Below are 18,308 nucleotides of genomic sequence, written 5' to 3' on the forward strand. Positions count from 1 at the left end.
CCTCCTGTTATACCCCTCCTCTGTAGGAAGAGACACCCAGTTTCGTTGTGTCCTCAGAAGGTTAGGACCGTCTCCTGCATTCAGGAGTATTTTAGTATTTATTTTGCTCTTTTCTTTTTTTTTTTTATTTATTTATTTTTTATTCCTTCACATTATATGGAGCTGGACAGCTACACAGTAGTCTGGTCCATAACTTCAGGATGTCACCGGGGTTTCTTGTGCTCTGCACTGACCATCCAGCATTGATTCCCTCCCTCTGTCGTCCAGAGTGAGGATGCACTGGCCGGGACACAGGGCTGAGGTATAGCCAGTTTCATCCTGTGGCTGATTCTTCCTTATATACCTCCAGGATCCCTACACTAGCACTCTGGGAACTCCTGCCGTGGGTCATTTAAGGAACAGCTTGTGTACACCATGTCTGAAGGTACAGATGATAACCTTTTTTCCAGGCCAGCAACTACTTCATCGGTTAAGTATTTAGCTTGTGCCAAATGCTGCAGACGCCTGCCATCTGGTCACACGGACCCTCTATGTTCCACGTGCAAGCAACCTGAGGCCGTTTCGGAAACTTCAGAAATCCGTCCTCAGGTAAGCCAAGCCTCCCATGTAGGGTTGCCACCTTTTCTATAAAAAAATACTTAGCCTTAGCTATTAAAGCCCCAGTCATGCTGACGCCGCCCACAAACTTCTCATCATCACGCGAGAGTGCGCCGTAGCGCAGTCCGCATCGCTGAGCAGGGGAATTTGGAGCAGGGAGGGAGCAGCGAAGCTGCTTAAAAGTAAGTGTCATTTCTCCCCACAAAAAATTACCGGCCAATGTAATTGCCGGTATTATCTTAATACCGTCCTCCATACCTATTTTACCGGCTAGGCCGGTAATTTACCGGCCAGGTAGCAACCCTACTCCCATGGGTACCCATCAGGCCAGCCCCAGTACTCCACCCCCTGGATCCCCTGCCTCCCCAAGAATGGGCATCGCGTCTCGCCGCCGGCATTCCTAAATTGGCTCTCTCCGCCGGTTCTTCATGTCCAGATCTCCTCAGTGGCATCAAAAGGCTCATGCGATGCACAACGCGATCGACAAGCTTATCCGTTCAGAGGTCATCATCCCTGTTCCAACTGAAGAGAGATTCCGAGGCTGTTACTCAAACTTGTTTGTAGTTCCCAAGAAGGATGGATCTGTTCGGCCAATCCTGGACCTCAATACATTCATTCGACCGCGAAGGTTCAAGATGGAATCCCTCAGGTCATCGCGGCCATGTCCCCAGGCCAATTCCTGGTTTTTCTGGACATAAAGGACGCCTACTTCATGTCCCAATTTTATGTCCCCATCAGACATTCTTGCAATTTGCCTTCCAAAATCGCCACTTCCAATTCACGGCCCTTCCCTTTGGCCTGACTTCGGCCCCTCATGTCTTTACCAAGAGCATGTCGGTGGCCACTGCTCTAATCCTCACCAGGGGGATCTCCATAACTCCTTATCTGGACGATCTCCTGATCAAGGCACCTTCCTTCGCAGAGGCCCAGCAGGCGTTGCACTTCACCATGGTTCGGTTACAGGAGTTGGGTTGGTTCAACAAGCTGGACAAGTCCTCTTTAACCCCAAGCCAATCCATTGTCTTCCTCGGAATGCAGTTCAACACCCAGACACAAACTGTCCCAGCGACAAGGTCCAGCATATACGGACCCTCATGCGGTCTCTCCTCTCGAAGTCCCACACCACGAGATTCTACATGAAGGTGTTGGGAGTCATAGTTTCGATGATAGAAGCAGTTCCCTTCGCCCAGCATCACCTCAGGGAGCTACAGTGGAATATTCTTGCGGCTGGAGTCGCAAATCCCTTCTCCTGGAATTTCATCTATCCCAAAGGACTCAAGTCTCTCTTCTCTGGTGGATGCAAACCAGTCACCTGACCAGGGGCAGACCCTTAGGGGATCCACAATGGTGACTGCTCACCACAGATGCAAGCTTCTCCGGTTGGGAAGCAGTGCTGGAGGGTCGGTCCTCACAGGGTCGATGGTCTCTATCGGAACGACGTCTTCACATCAACCTTCTTGAGATACGGGCAATCGGACTTGCCTGTCAGCCATCTTTATTCCAGGTCTCTTAAACTGGGAAACAGATTATCTCAGCAGACAATCCCTAGATCCCGGCGAGTGGTCTCTAAAGGACGACCTCTTCCACAAGATCACTCAAAGATGGGGGACGCCAGAGGTCGTTCACGTCACAATCGAAAAGTTCCTCTCTTCTTTGCAAGGTACAGGGACCCGCTGGTGGCAGATGCCCTCACCTCTCCCTGGACTTCCATCTCGCGTTCATTCCAAGAATGATCAAGACGCTTCAGAGAGAACATGGAAAACTGTTTTTCTGCTCGCTATTGCCTCAGCACAGCGAGTATTTGAGATCTCTGCTCTCTCCTGTAGGTCTCCTCTGTTGACCTTCCACAATGACACGGCAGTACTTAATTACTTCTCCCTCTTTTCTTTCCAAGGTGGTTTCCACTTTCTACCTCGACCAGGAAATTACGATTCCTACCTTCTGCTCATCCTTTTCCAACCAGAAGGAAGAGGCACTGCACACCCTCGACCCCGTTAGGGCCCTCAAGTTTTACCTGCACCGGGTCGAGGACATCCATCAATCGGACCCCTTGTTCATCCTTCCCTCAGGCCCTCTCAGGGGTACACCAGCTACTAAGACTACCATGTCCCGCTGGATAAAACAGGCCATCCTATTCATCACAGGGTCAGGTTCCCCCAGACTCAATCAGGGCACATTCCACCAGAGGAATGAGTGCTTCCTGGGCTTTTCGAAACCAAGCCTCAGCAGAACAATTGTGCAAGGCTGCAACGTGGACTTCAATCCATACTTTTGCCAAATTTTACCAGTTTGGCACCTTTGCGGCATCTGATACCTGCTACGGCAGGAAGGTACTTCAGGCTGCAGTGGCTGGTTCCACATAGGCCTCTACTTCCCGCCCTTGATTCATAGGACACCGTTGGTACGTCCCCACTGTCCCTGTGTCCCCCAAGCAGACCTAGAGAGAAGGAAATTTTGTGTGCTCACCGTTAAATCTCTTTCTCTTCAGTCACTTGGGGGGACACAGGGCTTCCCTCCCTTTATAGAGGCCTTCTCTTGGCTTCAGACTTGGTTGACTTCTTGTGATTAGTTATCAGTTTTTCTGTTGATTATTAATAATCTCCTGTTTCTCCTTTGGTACGAACTGAGTGTCTCTGCCTACAGAGGAGAGGTATAGCAGGAGGAGGAGGGATCAAGTTTCTATTTTATTTATTGTGTCCTGCCTCCTAGTGGTGCCAGCTATACCCCACTGTCCCTGTGTCCCCCAAGCGACTGAAGAGAATGATTATCTTTCTTTATTTAGCAGAACATTGACTTAACGCTGTAAGTGTTAAGTACAACCAGAGACCACCTTACATTTACTGGCACTTGCAAGGCTAAATCTGTTCTCCTGCAAAAGGCAAGCTCCAGTGAGTCTGAGCTGACCCATTCAGCCTGCCTGCCTTTGGCACTGTTCTGGTGTCTGCAGATATAACACAGTGATGCGAATGCCAGAGCAGGAAGCCTGGCCAAATTGTAAAATAAAATTATAAAAACTCGCTACATTCACATGTTATTTTATGAGAATGCATTTAGTTGGATATGGACAATGCCAGAACATAATAGATCCCTTTTGTAAAACTATTTGAAGTCGGGGTTCTAAGTTGTTAGCAGGTATTCTGACCATATTATAATATAAAATTATAAATAGCATCATAGCACCCCCAGTGATTCCAGTTGCTTACCCGCTACCCCAATTTGGCACTGCTTAACTTTAGTAAATGCACCAACCTGGAATACTCTGCTGAGCACCGTCCAACAATTTTCATTTCTCCTTCGTAGTATCCCCTATGCCGGTTCAAGTAGGGCTCATGCACTTACAGAAATCTCAGTATTGCACATGCATTTGCCCAGACCTGATATTGGCTGCCAGAAAGACCAGAAAAAAAAGCTGAACAGCAAGGTGCTCGGTAGTCACTATGCTTATAAATTAGAAATATATGAAAACAATGAATAATAATCTGCAAACAATAAAGATGTCATTTCTTGATCAGTGAACACTGCAGTATGTTTTTCCGATATCATTATCAGTTGCCTCGATTCCCAACAGGAGATGAAGTGGCGGATACCAATTTCTGATGACGCACCAGGTCACTTGGGTACCATTGCCAATTCAAATGATGAGGCTGGAGACCAAACTAACAAGGTGATCAGTTAAATAATGGAAGGATAATAGACATTGGGGGAGTCATTCATCAGCACTAGACTAATTTGCCCATGTAGTAACCCATAGCAACCAAATTGTTACATTCTTTGTTTTACCTGCATCTGTCTTAAAAAAAACCCGATCATGGATTGGTTGCTATGGGTTACTGCCCAGGTCAAATTTGCATACTGTTGATAAATGAGCCCAATTGTCTTAAAATGAAAAAAAAATAAAAGCAAAACAAACATAAAGGGAAGGCTGTTTATAACATTTAAACCCTGCAAGTAAAGGCCAGTAGAACAGCTTGAGCCTATTACCTTTAACGTGATATTCAGTTAGGAGGAGGGTTTGTTTATCCTGGGCTCTTTTTGTTGTAAAACACCCCAACCTGGGGTACTTTACTTCTGTGGACAGCACTTCACTGCTTTCTTCTGGATCAGTTATGATTGCAGAACTGTTTGCGCATGCAGTATAGTAAAATCAGAATTTGGCGAATGTACAGTACAGCAGAAATTAGACATTTTTCTATATCGTGCATTCTGCTGTTATTGGATGCCTAGGGTCTTTGTCAGTGTATGACAGTTGATGTAAATAGTTTAGAACAGAAAAGGGAGGATCGGTTCATGTTGAGATGAATTGCGTAATTCTTCCCTTACCCTTTTTCTTCTTTCTTTTTTTTTTTTTTTTTTTTTTTGAGGAAACTGCTTGCCCGTATGCTTTGCTAATATGTTATGTTAGAATGGGAATATCCATTTGCCAACTCACTAGATAGGTTGAAGTTTAGCACATGGCAGAGAGAGAGAGGCTTAGGCATTTGCTGATCCTGTATTGCATCTTCAGTTTTAAGGTTTCTGAGAATTTTATTTTTGGGTCTGCTTTTTCTTTCATGGGTGGGAGGGTAAAGTCTCTTACCTGGAAGACTGCGATTTTGTAGCACTGAGCCAAATAGGAGATGCTTTACTCGAAAAATATAATGTTCTGTGTATATGGAATTTTCTATCTTTTCTAACACAATTGTCTTTCAATAGAAAGACCCCACGGATAAGAACTGGTTGCTTAAGGAACAATTAAAATCATGGCAGAGACTTCGGCACGACTTGGAGAGAGCTCGTCTGCTGGTAGAATTAATACGAAAGCGAGAAAAGCTCAAGAGAGAGACGGTAATCGGCCTGCATGGGATTTCAGTGACCAATGTACAGTCCCAAGACTCTTCTTTTTTTTATGCTGAACTCTCTCTCCTCTCTTTTAGATTAAAGTCCAGCAAATGGCACTAGAAATGCAGCTGACTCCTTTTCTCATCCTCCTGAGAAAAACGCTGGTGCTACTGCAGGAGAAAGATACAAGTAATATATTCACTGAGCCGGTCCCTCTGTCTGAGGTAACAGAAATCTACAAAGTAAGAATTGCCCTCATCCCCCAATTTATACAACTCTATCGATTAAACCTCTGAATGTTTCATCTGTCCGCAAAATCAGATGCTCTTGTTATTTTGTAGGAAATGTGTATATTAGGCTAATCAAATACTTTCTTTTAAAGGAGACTAGGAGTCTCAAAGACTAATACAAGGCTTTTAAGAATATTTTTATTTAAAGCTTGTTTCTTTTTTCAAGAAGTACTAGAAGTGCCTTTGCTTTCCCTAGTGGCAGCACAGATTCTCAGGATAGCAGAGGGATGTAAAGTTCTAGAATCCATTACTTGGAAAAAGGTTTAGGAAAGGTTAAATGACTGTCACCCTGTGAGCCAGAGGCAGACAATCCTGGTTTCGGTTTTAGGAATCGTATGTCTGTAGAAAAATAAATATATATTTATTTTTGGCAGTTCAGATAAGTGAATGAGAGCAAAGTCAAAATAGTGGGTATTTTCCTTTAAAACACCATGCATTTAGGGAATCATGTATATTATACATATGGGTGGCAAAATGATAGGTAGGTGTGCTTCCTACTCAGAATTGCAAAGTTTATTATTGTGTTACGTTAAGGCATAGAGGAACCTTAAAGGGGTTGTTCACCTTTGAGATAACTTTTTGTATGATGTAGAGAGTGATATACTGAGATAATTTGCAATTTATTTGAATTTTTTATTATTCAATGTTTTTGAGTTATTTAGCTTTTTATTCAGCAGCTCTTCAATTTGCATCTTAACCAATCTAGTAACTAGGGTCCAAATTACCATAGCAACCATACATTGATTTGAATAAGAGACTGGAATATGAATAGGAGAGGGCCTGAATGGAAGGATCAGTAATAAAAAGTAACAATAACAATACATTTGTAGCCTTACAGAGCATTTGTATTTTAGAAGGGAGTCAGTGATGCCCAATTGAAAGCTGCAAAGAGTTAACAGAAAAAGGGCAAATAACTAGAAAACTATAAGAATAAATAATGAAAACCAATTTAAAGTTGCTTAGAATTTGCCGTTCTATAAAATAATAAGTTACTTTAAATGTGAACCACCCCTTTAAAGGAACAGTAATACCAAAAACATCAAAGTGTTTTAACGTAATTAAAATATAATGTACTGTCCCCCCTTTTTTATTGGTAAAACACTGTTTACTTTAGAAAGACTACAATAATTTATACAAGTAAGCTGAAAAAGGAGAAACGGCACAGGTTTACACTGCAGATAACAGATAAGCATTGGAGAATCTAATGGGATCCTGCAGACATTTTCTGTTATCTACTATGTAACCTGTGCCTTTTCTCATTTTTTCCGACTGAATGGCTGCCCCATGGCTATACAGCAGCTTGTTTATATAAACTATAGTAGTCTTTTTGAAGAAGATACATCAGTTTCACCAGTGCAGGGCACATGATAGTTGAATTACTTTAAAGGAGAAGGAAAGGTTAAAACTAAGTAAGCCTTATCAGAAAGGTCCATCTAAATATACCAGTAAACCCCCAAAGTGATGCTGCTCTGAGTCCCCTTTCAAAAGAAACACAGCATTTCTTTCCTTCTATTGTGTACACATGGGCTTCTGTATTAGACTTCCTGCCTTCAGCTTAAACCTCATTGCCCTGGGCAAGAGCATGCTCAGTTTGCTCCTCTTCCCCACCCCCCTCCCTTCTCTACTGTAATCTGAGCCCAGAGCAGGGAGAGACTCAGGCAGGAAGTGATGTCACACCATGTTAATACTGCAGCTCCTATCCTAAAGAAACAGAGCGTTTTCTAGAGCTTTTTACTCAGGTATGGTAAAACATTCTACAGAATAAATAAAGCATTCTAGCTTGCACTATTGCAGCTATTCTATTGGCAATAAAATGCCTCCGTAGCTTTCCTTCTCCTTTAAAATGCTTTCACTTTTTGGTGTCACTGTTCCTTTAATAGATCTTAAGCCAGGTCTGGAGTCAGCTCTAGTTTATTGCATCCTGGCCCAAACAGAACAGTTAATATTGTAAATACTAGTGAGCTTGAAGGAGAGGTAATTAAGGCTGGTAATTTCTTAGAGTTTGGTCAACCTTGCTGACGTTGCACCCATTAGGTACATCCAGGGTGTTGTGGAGTTACCTACATACATTTTTGCCTGTCAGGTAGCTTGAGTTGATGCCTCCCTTGGTAAGTTTACATTTTCTGCTGTTCAGCTTATGTACAATATGCCAAGAGTTGGCCCTTTCTGTGTGTATACATAGCAGCTGCAGACACTTCACTTAGGCTGTGAACTGCTGATTTAGTGAAAAACAGGATTTTTTGATACTCGCCGTTAAATCTATTTCTCTGTAGTCGATAGGGGGACACAGGGACCAATGGGGTTAAGCTCCACCCTCTAGGAGGCAGGACACTTAGAATAATGAAAAAGGGGCGTTCTAGGTACTCTGGCTTAACCCAAGACTACACCAATCTGATCAGTTTGTACCAAAGAGACTGCTGAAACATAAACTTATCAACTGCAGAACTGCAGAACTGGTAAAACAGGAAAACCTTTCCCTTGCAGACCAACGTAGTCAACTCGCTATAGGGACGGGAAGCCCTGTGTCCCCCTATCGACTACAGAGAAACAGATTTAACGGTGAGTATCAAAAAATCCTGTTTTTCTCTGTTGTCTCAAGGGGGACACAGGGACCAATGGGGTCTTAGCAAAGCAGTCCCAGAACAGCAGGTTGGTAGCGAGAATTGGGGGTTGGGGTGGGCTATGGGGCCCTGACAGAGCAGGTTGTTCCTGTGGACTAAACAAATGGGCTGTGCTATGGACATCTCCTGAAGATCCGAGAACCAATTTCTCCTGGGCCAATACGGTGCTATCACAATGTCTGTGATGTGTGATTGCCTGATCTTCTTTAGGACCCGCAGCAGCATGGGAAGAGGCGGGAAGGCTTAGGCAAGGTCGAACTGCCAGGACTGTGTCATGGCATCCACTCCCACTGCTAGTGGATCCCGCAAGTGGGCAAAGAAGGCTTTCAACTTGCCATTGGTTCTGGATGCCATTAGGTCAATCTGGGGATGGCCCCAATGACGAACGAGCTCTGCAAATGCCTCTGGAAGAAGTTCCCATTCCCCTGGATACAGTAAGTTTGACCGAGAAAAGTTTGACCGAGAAAATATGCCCTCGTGTTGGCCACTCCCCGGATGTGAATGGCCGACAGTCTTACTGAGTTGAATTCTGCCCAGCTCAAAATTTGCTGAGCCTCTGCTAGCACTACTTTGCTGCGGGTTCCTCCTTGTCTGGTTATGTACGAGACTGCAGTGGAATTGTCGCTTTGAACTCGTGCTGCCTTTGTTTGGAGATCGTGTGACCAGTGGCAAAGTGATAGTTTTACTGCCCGTAGCTCCAGGATGTTTATTGGTAGTTTGGCCTCCCTGGGAGACCATAGACCTTGAGTGGACAGACTGTTCCACGTTGTGCCCCAACCCTGTAGACTGGCATCTGTCGTTATCACTATCCAATCTGGTGTCGCCCAGAATAGATTGATCGGTCTGATTTACCAAAGGAGAGACTCCCTTGTCGCATGTCAGAAGTGACAGTCTCTGTGATAAGGGACCCCCTTCCATCCGGCTAGAATGTTGGCTTTGAGCGGGCGTAGATGTACCTGAGCAAAAGGTACCGCCTCGATGAAGGAAACAATCAACCCCAGTACTTTCATCGCCAGGTGGATTGTGAGTCTTTGAGTCTGTAGCAAGAGGTTGGCCTGACCTCTTATCCTCTCCTTTTTGTCTAAAGGCAGGCTGACCTGCTGTGTGAGAGTGTTGAACTTGAGACCTAGGAATGTCATCTGGTGACTGGGAATCAGATTGGACTTGTTCCAATTGATGGTCCAGCCAAAGTCTTGCAGGAGGGTGATCGCCTTCTGGAGATCCACTTTGCCAGATTGGTACGTGGAGATACGCATCCTTTATGTCCAGAGACATCATCAATTGCCCGACTCCATTGCTCGGATTACTGATCGTACAATCTCCAGTTTGAATCGTACCGACCGAATGTACTTGTTGAGAAATTTCAAGTCCAGTACTGGTCTGAATATAGCTGTGTCCCTCTTTAGGACTAGAAACAGATTGGAGTAGAAGCCTGAAAATGTTTCTGACGGAGGCACAGGGGTAATCACTCCACTTTGTTCCATTTTGTTGACATGGTCTAGAAAGGTTTGTGCCTTGGCAGGACTGGTCATGAGTCTGGACATGAGGAATTTTCTGGGAGGGTAGGAAGAGAAGTCCAGGTGGTAGCCTTCTGTTATGATCTTGTTGACCCAGGTATCCGATGAGTGACGGAACAGCAGCAGCCTGCCCCCTATGGGCTGCTGTAATCCCAGAGGGGGTGCCCCGTCGGCCTGAAGTGGGCTTGTCGGCTGAGGGCTTGTGGTGGAAGTTGTTGGCCTTCCATGTAGGGCGCCCCTTGTTGGCTGGTTTTGAGCGAAAGTTGGAGCGCTGAGGAGGACTGTATCATCTTGTGAATCTACTAGATTGAAGGAGGAGGGAGTCCTGTAATGTGAGGAAGCAGGACACTTAAAACCTGATCGGATTGGTGTAGTGTTGGGTTAAACCACAGTACGTGGCACGCCCCTTTTTCATTACTTTAAATGTCCTGTCTCCTAGAGGGTGGAGCTTAACCCCATTGGTCCCTGTGTCCCCCTTGAGACGACAGAGAAAAGAATACGTGAGATCACTGGTCAGCCCACTGTGTTTCCTTATCCTTTAATATGGAGTAGGCAGCTAACTAATTTGTACAGTAGAAACAAGTGTCTGTTTTATGTCTCTTTCTGCAGTTATTCATGTGACCAGTAGAGGAAGCTGTTACTTTTGAGCACTTTACTATGCATAAAACTGCACCATATTAAAAGAGGCTACTTATGTTGCATAGTGAATCGCTTGACAACTAGTTTTCTGGTGATCAGCCTTTGATGTGAGATCCCTTGTTCAATTCCCTGTGGCAACTTTTTGTGGCCATGACAAGTCACTTGGTTAGTTATTGAAACTTGATTTTTTTTCCCCCAATTATTTTACGAACAAAAATTTGATCAAACTCCCGTCCACGATCTGTCTTAATTTACTAACAATTTGTATCAAAAAAACCTCCGTGCAGGAAAAATCTCAACAAAATCATGGAACAATTTGAATCTTGCGACTTTTTCGTATTGTCACCTGACTGAAAAACTCAAATTGTTTGGATTATCAACTGAAAACCCCTAATTATTTAGATTATCAAATGAAAAAGTTGAATGTATCGGATTATCGAGTGAAAACCAGCGTTAAACAGCCTAAAATTTTCTACAATCGTGAAGGCAAAAAACGTGTTCAACTTGTTAAAGGAACCATCTGCCATTGACTTTTACATGACTCACAGGTTTTAGCTGGACTATTTTCAGATTTGAACTTTCAGCATCTTTGGAGCATAGTCTATCTCGAAAAATCTCGTTTTTTTTTTCCCCCCTCTAAAAATTTAGAGGTTAAATAAATAGACCCCTAATCTCCTGGTGTCCCAGCATATTTCACCTATAATGGCTGCCTTTCTTTCAATAAAGTGCTTTATTTATTTATTTATATATATATATATATATTTTTTTTTTTGTTTCTTTCTTTATATCTATATATCTATATCTATATATTTTGTTTCTTAAATACATTTTAGTTGCATTTATGACTGACTTTTTATTCTGATCTTGTATAGCAGATATCACTTAGAATAACAGCAGATATTCTTTGTGCTGCATGGTTTCTGTGAGTCCTTAACTGAAGCTTTCTCACAACACTTTGCAAGAGTGCTTTCTTTTATTTAGTCTTTGCTGCTCTTTTTGGTTTTAGAAACAAAAAGGTGTTTGGGGTATAAATTTTCATGACCTGGTGGGAGTCATTAATGCCTATGATTAAGTACCAGGGGGTGTGAAACGCGTAAGGCGGAATACCATGTGGTCTGTAAGCCTATTTTTTAACATGTTTTTTGAATAAAGCGTATATTTTAATATAATATTGTTTTGGGATAACTTTTTGTTTTTGATGTCTATTCCCTTTTGGACCTGGGGGCTTTATCCCAGAAATCTTGGGCCCTTTTGGACAGGACCTCTAGAGACTAGCATCCCATAATCTATATATTTTTTCACAGGTGCCAGACTATCTAGAACATGTTAAGAAGCCAATGGACTTTCAGACCATGAAGCGTAATTTAGAGGCTTTCCGCTACCAGAATTTCGACCACTTTGAGGAAGACTTCAACTTAATTGTGAACAACTGCATAAAGTACAACACTAAAGACACTCTCTTTTACCGAGCTGCCTCACGCCTTCGGGAACAGGGCGGAGCTCTCCTTCGGCAGGCCCGCAAGCAGGCAGAAAAGATTGGCATTGATTTTGAGACGGGTATGCTTATACACCCAGTCAGCACAGGAAATGAAATTGGGCGTCATGGCAGAGAGAATGGTAAGTGAAATTTAAAAATCATTCTATGCCCTTTTTATTGAATAGTTTGTTTAATAAGGGGTGGGTACAGAAAGAAGGGGGGAGGGGCCAAATGCACACAAGGCATTCAGGGAGATTAGTCGTCTGAAGAAGAGATTTGTCGCTGGGCTACTAATCTCCCCAGAATCTTTATGTATGCCACCACTCTAACATGTTCTACAGTGAAACCTTGATTTTAAGTTTCCCCGCATTTTAGATTTTTTATTTGTGGTCCCACCAATTTATAATGCATTTCAATGGGTGCAGTTCCCTGATTTTAAGTAATGTTTTCCCTGATTTTGCATCAAAATTTTGTCCTAATGTTCCCAAAAACTGCTTTTTTTCCTCTATGAATGTTATTATTAGTGAAATAAAGAGGTTTAACATACTAACCAGATGTATATTTTGCCATGGTTCTGCCTGTAAATGGTCAATTCATTTAGTCTGCCCCTTATACAGTCCTGCACCAATCACTTATTGCTTTAGGTTGTGTATGTGACTGACAGAGAGTCTTGCACATGCCCCCTAGAGTGTAACATTAAGACTGCAATGTTTAACCCTTATTAACACAGTAAATATTGTATCTCAAAGTAAAACTGACTCCTGTGCTTATTTCCTTTCAGTACCTGATTTTACATTTTCCCAGATTTTACACCATTCAGTGTAAAAAATAAGAATGCACCTATGCGTTATACTCATTTAGATATAGAAGAATTGTGCTTAAAAGAGTAGTGTTTCCGGCTGATTTATTGAATATTTCTGCAAAAACCCGGATAATCCCTCCATTCTCTTCCACTTCTTGCTCCCTGAATTCCCAGGCTGTGCAGGGGAGCCAGCGGCACTCAGCTCACTGCACTGTAGGACAGGAACCAATCAGCAGCTAGCAGGACCGGATAGGGAACTGAAGAAGTTAGTGCTTGTGTCAATGTAGGGCTATGATTGGCTGTCCCCTTCCTACTGGGAGAGATCGTTGGGACACGCCCACCTTTTATTCAAAACACAGACAGGGACCAAAGAACATCTATAGGGAGCTCCAATAAAAATAATAAATAATAAATAAAATGTAAAAGCAACACCATATATTACTCATAATTGCCTACAAAATTAGGAGGGATGCACCGAATCCAGGATTCGGTTCGGGATTCGGCCAAGATTCTGCCTTTTTCAGCAGGATTCGGATTCGGCCGAATCCTTGTGCCTGGCCGAACCGAATGATAATTTGCATATGCAAATTGTGGGGAGGGCAGAATTTCACGCAAGTTTGTTACAAAACAAGGAAGCAAACCAAATTTTTTTCCACTTTTTCCTTCCCGCCCCTAATTTGCATATGTAAATTAGGATTCGGTTCGGTATTCGGCCGAATCTTCCAAGATGGATTCGGGGATTCGGCCGAATCCAAAATAGTGGATTCGGTGCATCCCTAAAAATTAGGGTTTTTTCACTTATCCTATATGTCTCCTTTAAAATGGGGGTTCTACTATATTTAACTTTTTTTGTATGTTACAGACTTTGAGCGTGCTCCTCTGTCTGACACCCGCAAGCAACTCCCTCTAGAGGAGCAGCTAAAAGTCCAGTTGGCGAGACTAGATGAGGTGAATGCGAGCAAGCAAAGCATAGGACGAGCGCGCCGGGCCAAGATGATCCGCAAGGAGATCACGTCGATCCGTAGGAAGATGTCTTACCAACAAGAATCCAGAAGGGATGATGGCATTGATCGGCACAGCTCTGCCGGAAGAGGAGCCCTGCCTTTGCACGGCACTTCAGAGAAGGATGGACAGACGGACAGTGCTGCAGAAGAGAGCAGCAGTCAAGAGACGGGGAAAGGTACTGACCTGTGTTAGTTCAGACTGCTTTCTGATCTCAGGGCCCTCTTCTGCAGCTCTGTTTTCATTTTGAATCTGTTTACATTTGTGTGTGGCTTTTGTATGGCACTTTTCCTCCCTTGCCCTTTTTTTTTTATATTTATTTTTTTTACACATTAGAAATTTTGAAATCATGTTTATGAAAATGAATCTGTATGTTATGTTTTGGGCTATTTCACCCACACTGAGCCTTTTTGGCAATAAATGTGCTTCAACGGTTTGTCTTTATAGTGCAGTCCAAAAACATGTGAAGAGGCAGATTGTGCTTCAGTCCACTTAAATATATATTTAGGTTGGGAAAAGGACCAAAGTTGATTGGTTAAACCCTTGTGACCTATCTGAACAAGTGACCTTTTCGCTTAAAGGAACAGTAACAGCAAAGAATTTGTGTTTTAAAGGAAACACAGTATAATGTACTGGTGCCCTGCACTGGTTAAACTGTTGTTTGCTTCAGAGAAATAACTATAGTTTATATAAACAAGCTGCTGTGTAGTAATGGGGGCAGCCATTCAAGCACAGAACACATACTAGATAACAAAGTTCTGAAGAATCCCATTATATGCTTCAGAGCTTATATGTTATCTGCTGTGTATCCTGTGCCTTTTCCTCTTTTTTTCAGCTTTGATTGGCTGTCCCCATGGCTACACAGCAGCTTGTTTATATAAACTATAGTAGTACTTATCTGTTATCTACTGTGTATCCTGTGCTTGAATGGCTGTCCCCATGGCTACACAGCAGCTTGTTTATATAAACTATAGTAGTACTTATCTGTTATCTACTGTGTATTCTGTGCTTGAATGGCTGCCCCCATGGCTACACAGCAGCTTGTTTATATAAACTATAGTAGTACTTATCTGTTATCTACTGTGTATTCTGTGCTTGAATGGCTGCCCCCATTGCTACACAGCAGCTTGTGTATATGAACTATAGTAGTGTTTCTGAAGCAAACACACAGTTTTACCAGTGCAGCGCAACAGTACATTATATTTTCATTACTTTAGGACACTTTTATTTTTTGGTGTTACTGTTCCTTTAACAGTCTAGCCATGGTTATAGAGTTACATTAATGACCCATTTCTCAAGGATATGTAAACCTTGATGTGATCCTAAGAAAAAAGAATGTATGTAGCACATGTGTGCTAATGCAAACAGTATTGCAGTATACAGCTGGTACTTTCAGATTGAAATCCTCTGTAAAGTTTGTCCTAAAGCTACCAGGATTATTGCTTATAACAGTATCCATCTTTGGCTCCTCCAGTCAGCATCTGCCTTAGTAGAGTAATAGTTCTGTGGAAGAAAATACCTTTTGCATAATATACTTAAAGGAGAACTAAACCCTAAAAATGAATATGTCTAAAAAGGCCATATTTTATATACTGAACTTATTGCACGAGGCTAAAATTTCAGCTTGTCAATAGCAGCAATGATCCAGGACTTCAAACTTGTCACAGGGGGTCACCATCTTGGAAAGTGTCTGTGACACTCACATGCTCAGTGGGCTCTGAGCAACTGTTGAGAAGCTAAGCTTAGGGCTCGTCACTAATTATCCAGCAGAAAATGAGCTTCCCCTGTAATATAAGCTGATGCTACAGGTTTGCTGATTATTAAATTCTGATGCTAATTGCACTGGTTTCTGTGCTGCCATGTAGTAATTATCTGTATTAATTAATAATCAGCCTTATATTGTGACATTTCTATTCTATGTGTACTGTATATTGTGAGTGGGTCCCTAAGCTCAGTAAGTGACAGCAGCACAGAGCATGTGCAGTGAATCGGCAGAAAAGAAGATGGGGAGCTACTGGGGCATCTTTGGAGACACAGATCTTTACTGCTAAAGGGCTGTGGTTGCCTTGGGCTGGTACAGAAGCACAAAACATAATGCACAACATTTCTACTTTCTTTAGTTAGGCTTTAGTTCTTCTTTAAGGTGAATGTGATGCAAGGAACACATATTCTGCTCAGATGCAATGAATAATTTATTCTCCTTCAGTAACTTGCATATATTCACAGTAAACTAAACCAAAATCTGACACAAGAAGGAGACAGAGGCGAATTGTTGGAGACACGCCTATACGATATCAGACTGTGGTTGCCACGATTAAAGTTTAATAGATCATGTGAAAAGTCACTTCAAGAAATCCAGCTATTAGGGCTGCGATAATTGTATTTAAAGGGGACATATGCCCCATATAACTATGTAAAATGAGTCGGGGTACTCGAATGCGATATGTGTTATATTCCTTCCAGGTTGGGGCTTAGAGGCACATTTATCTAGGGTCGAATTGCAAAAGCATGAGAGTTTATATTTAACATGAATTTGATTATATTCGAATATTCGATTAGTTATTAACAAAATTGAATATGTAAAACTCAAACTAATTTTACCGACTCCAAAACTTGAATCGAATTAAGAAAAAACTCGAAAGTCAGGAAGGCTACAAACATCACCAAATTGATCCCTGGACCTCTCCCATTGACTTATACAGTAATTTGGCAAATTTTAGGTGGCGAATATTCAGTTTCGAGTTCTTAAAGGGCCAGACTATGATAAATCTCGGAATTTGGATGAAAAAATCTAATCGAGTTTGGATAATTCACAATTCGAATTTGAAAATTTGACCAAAAAAAAAAAAATTGGGTTTTTCAATTCGACCCTTAATAAATCTGCCCCTTAATGTATTGCTGCAGGAATCATCTCCTGATGCTTCCCTGCTCAGGTCTACTGCTCAGTGCTTAAAAGAATACCAAAAGATTTCAAATTGAGTATTGGTGGGTATATATCCCTTTTAAACTTACCTTCAATCGGTGTATCTTGCATTCATAAGAAGTGTCCCTGAATGCTATGGTAACTTTATGCTGGGGTCTTTGATAGCATTTTACTTTGTAAGTAAATGGTTTACCTAAAAAGTATGCTGAATGTACGCTTCAGTTCAATATATACAAATTTTTAGGAGACTGAACTGCCCCCTTTAAATTTCAAGTTAAAGGGGAACTCCGCACAAACATAACTTAAGCTTTTTGAAAAGTAAACAGAATTTAAAGCAACTTTGCCATCTATATCAATCAAAAAAAATGCAGACTTTTCATGATTTTTAATGGTTTGAAGCAGTTCTGTAAGCCTAGCCCCTTGCTCTCCTGCTGATCTGTCTGACTACTTTGCTGAGCTGGCTGACCAATGTTACAGAAAGAGAAGAACTGTTAAACAGCTGGATTTCAGCATAGAAAATTACGTTTATTCATACTTTTTGAAGAAACAGGCAACTGTGATGGGTATATTGGGGTTTCTGTGGTATGTGGGCCTCTTTATCAAATTTTGGTTTGGAAGCCAGAGTTCCCCTTTAAACTTCATAAAGGAAAAGACGGTCTGTTTGTGGAACAGTTGCCTGTAACAATAGAATTACCAACTGTGTAAACTGCCAGATGGTGGAGGTAATTTTTATTCCCAACTAGGAGCATGGTAGGAATAGGGAATCGGTTACATATGCTGCTTGGAACCTTTCATATACCTCTAACTAATAAAGGGCTAACTCTGCTTCTGCCGTCTTTTTGCGGTCTATAATGGAAGCCTAATGTTTTTTCCCTCTGAGAATGAGTTGTTGGAGCTAATAACAACAGAACCATATTCTATGCATGAACACATTTGGATCAGCACTAATTATATTTCAATGGCCGACTTAAAGGGGCACAGTTATAGAGAATCCTTACACTTTTTATTTTCTACAACAGCAAATCAGGTGCCGGGGTGCCAATTTGTAAGGAACACCCTGATCAACTCTAAAATTCAAAAATATTTGTCTCTTTAAATCCTGCTGAAATCTGGTAGTTCACCTTTATCTTAAATGTAACCATGATGTGAGGGATATTCTGCAGCAATTTTCAGTTAATCCGCTTTTGTGCATTATTTAGTTTTTGTTCAGAAGCTCTGGACCGTAACAATTTCAGCAGCGATCTGGACCTGGAGTCTTAATTTACCCTAGCAACCAGACATTGAGGAGAAGGAGGACTGAGTAGAAAGGCAAATAATAAAAAGTAGCCAATAACAATAAAACTGGAGCCTCACAAATCAATAAGGTTTTGGCTGCCAGGGTCAGTGACTCCTATTTAAGAGCTGTAAAGAAACAGAAGAGGAGGACAAATAATCCAGAAACTATAACAAAAATTGAAAATGAAAACCAACTGAAATATTGCAAACAATAGGCCATTCTGTAAAATACTAAAAGTTAGAGTAAAGGTGAACTACTCCTGTAAATTGGCCTCTATCTCAATGCTGAGCTGTGAGTTATTTGTTGGCTTTACTCTACAGTTATTGTGGTATGGGTATGGGATCCG

General features: G+C 42.0%; 1 protein-coding gene across 1 annotated transcript in view; it reads left to right on the forward strand.

Annotated features, from left to right (window-relative positions):
- Nucleotides 1-18,308, forward strand: part of brpf1.S (bromodomain and PHD finger containing 1 S homeolog) — a 53,605-nt gene that overhangs the window by 15,714 nt on the left and 19,583 nt on the right. Inside the window, exons 5-9 of the mRNA XM_018261440.2 lie at nt 4,166-4,261; nt 5,290-5,421; nt 5,511-5,657; nt 11,787-12,099; nt 13,624-13,941. Of these exons, the coding sequence (XP_018116929.1) occupies nt 4,166-4,261; nt 5,290-5,421; nt 5,511-5,657; nt 11,787-12,099; nt 13,624-13,941 (1,006 nt within the window). The remainder of the gene's footprint in view (nt 1-4,165; nt 4,262-5,289; nt 5,422-5,510; nt 5,658-11,786; nt 12,100-13,623; nt 13,942-18,308) is intronic.

Source organism: Xenopus laevis, chromosome 4S (genome assembly GCF_017654675.1).
Source record: "Xenopus laevis strain J_2021 chromosome 4S, Xenopus_laevis_v10.1, whole genome shotgun sequence".
Lineage (NCBI taxonomy): Eukaryota > Metazoa > Chordata > Amphibia > Anura > Pipidae > Xenopus > Xenopus laevis.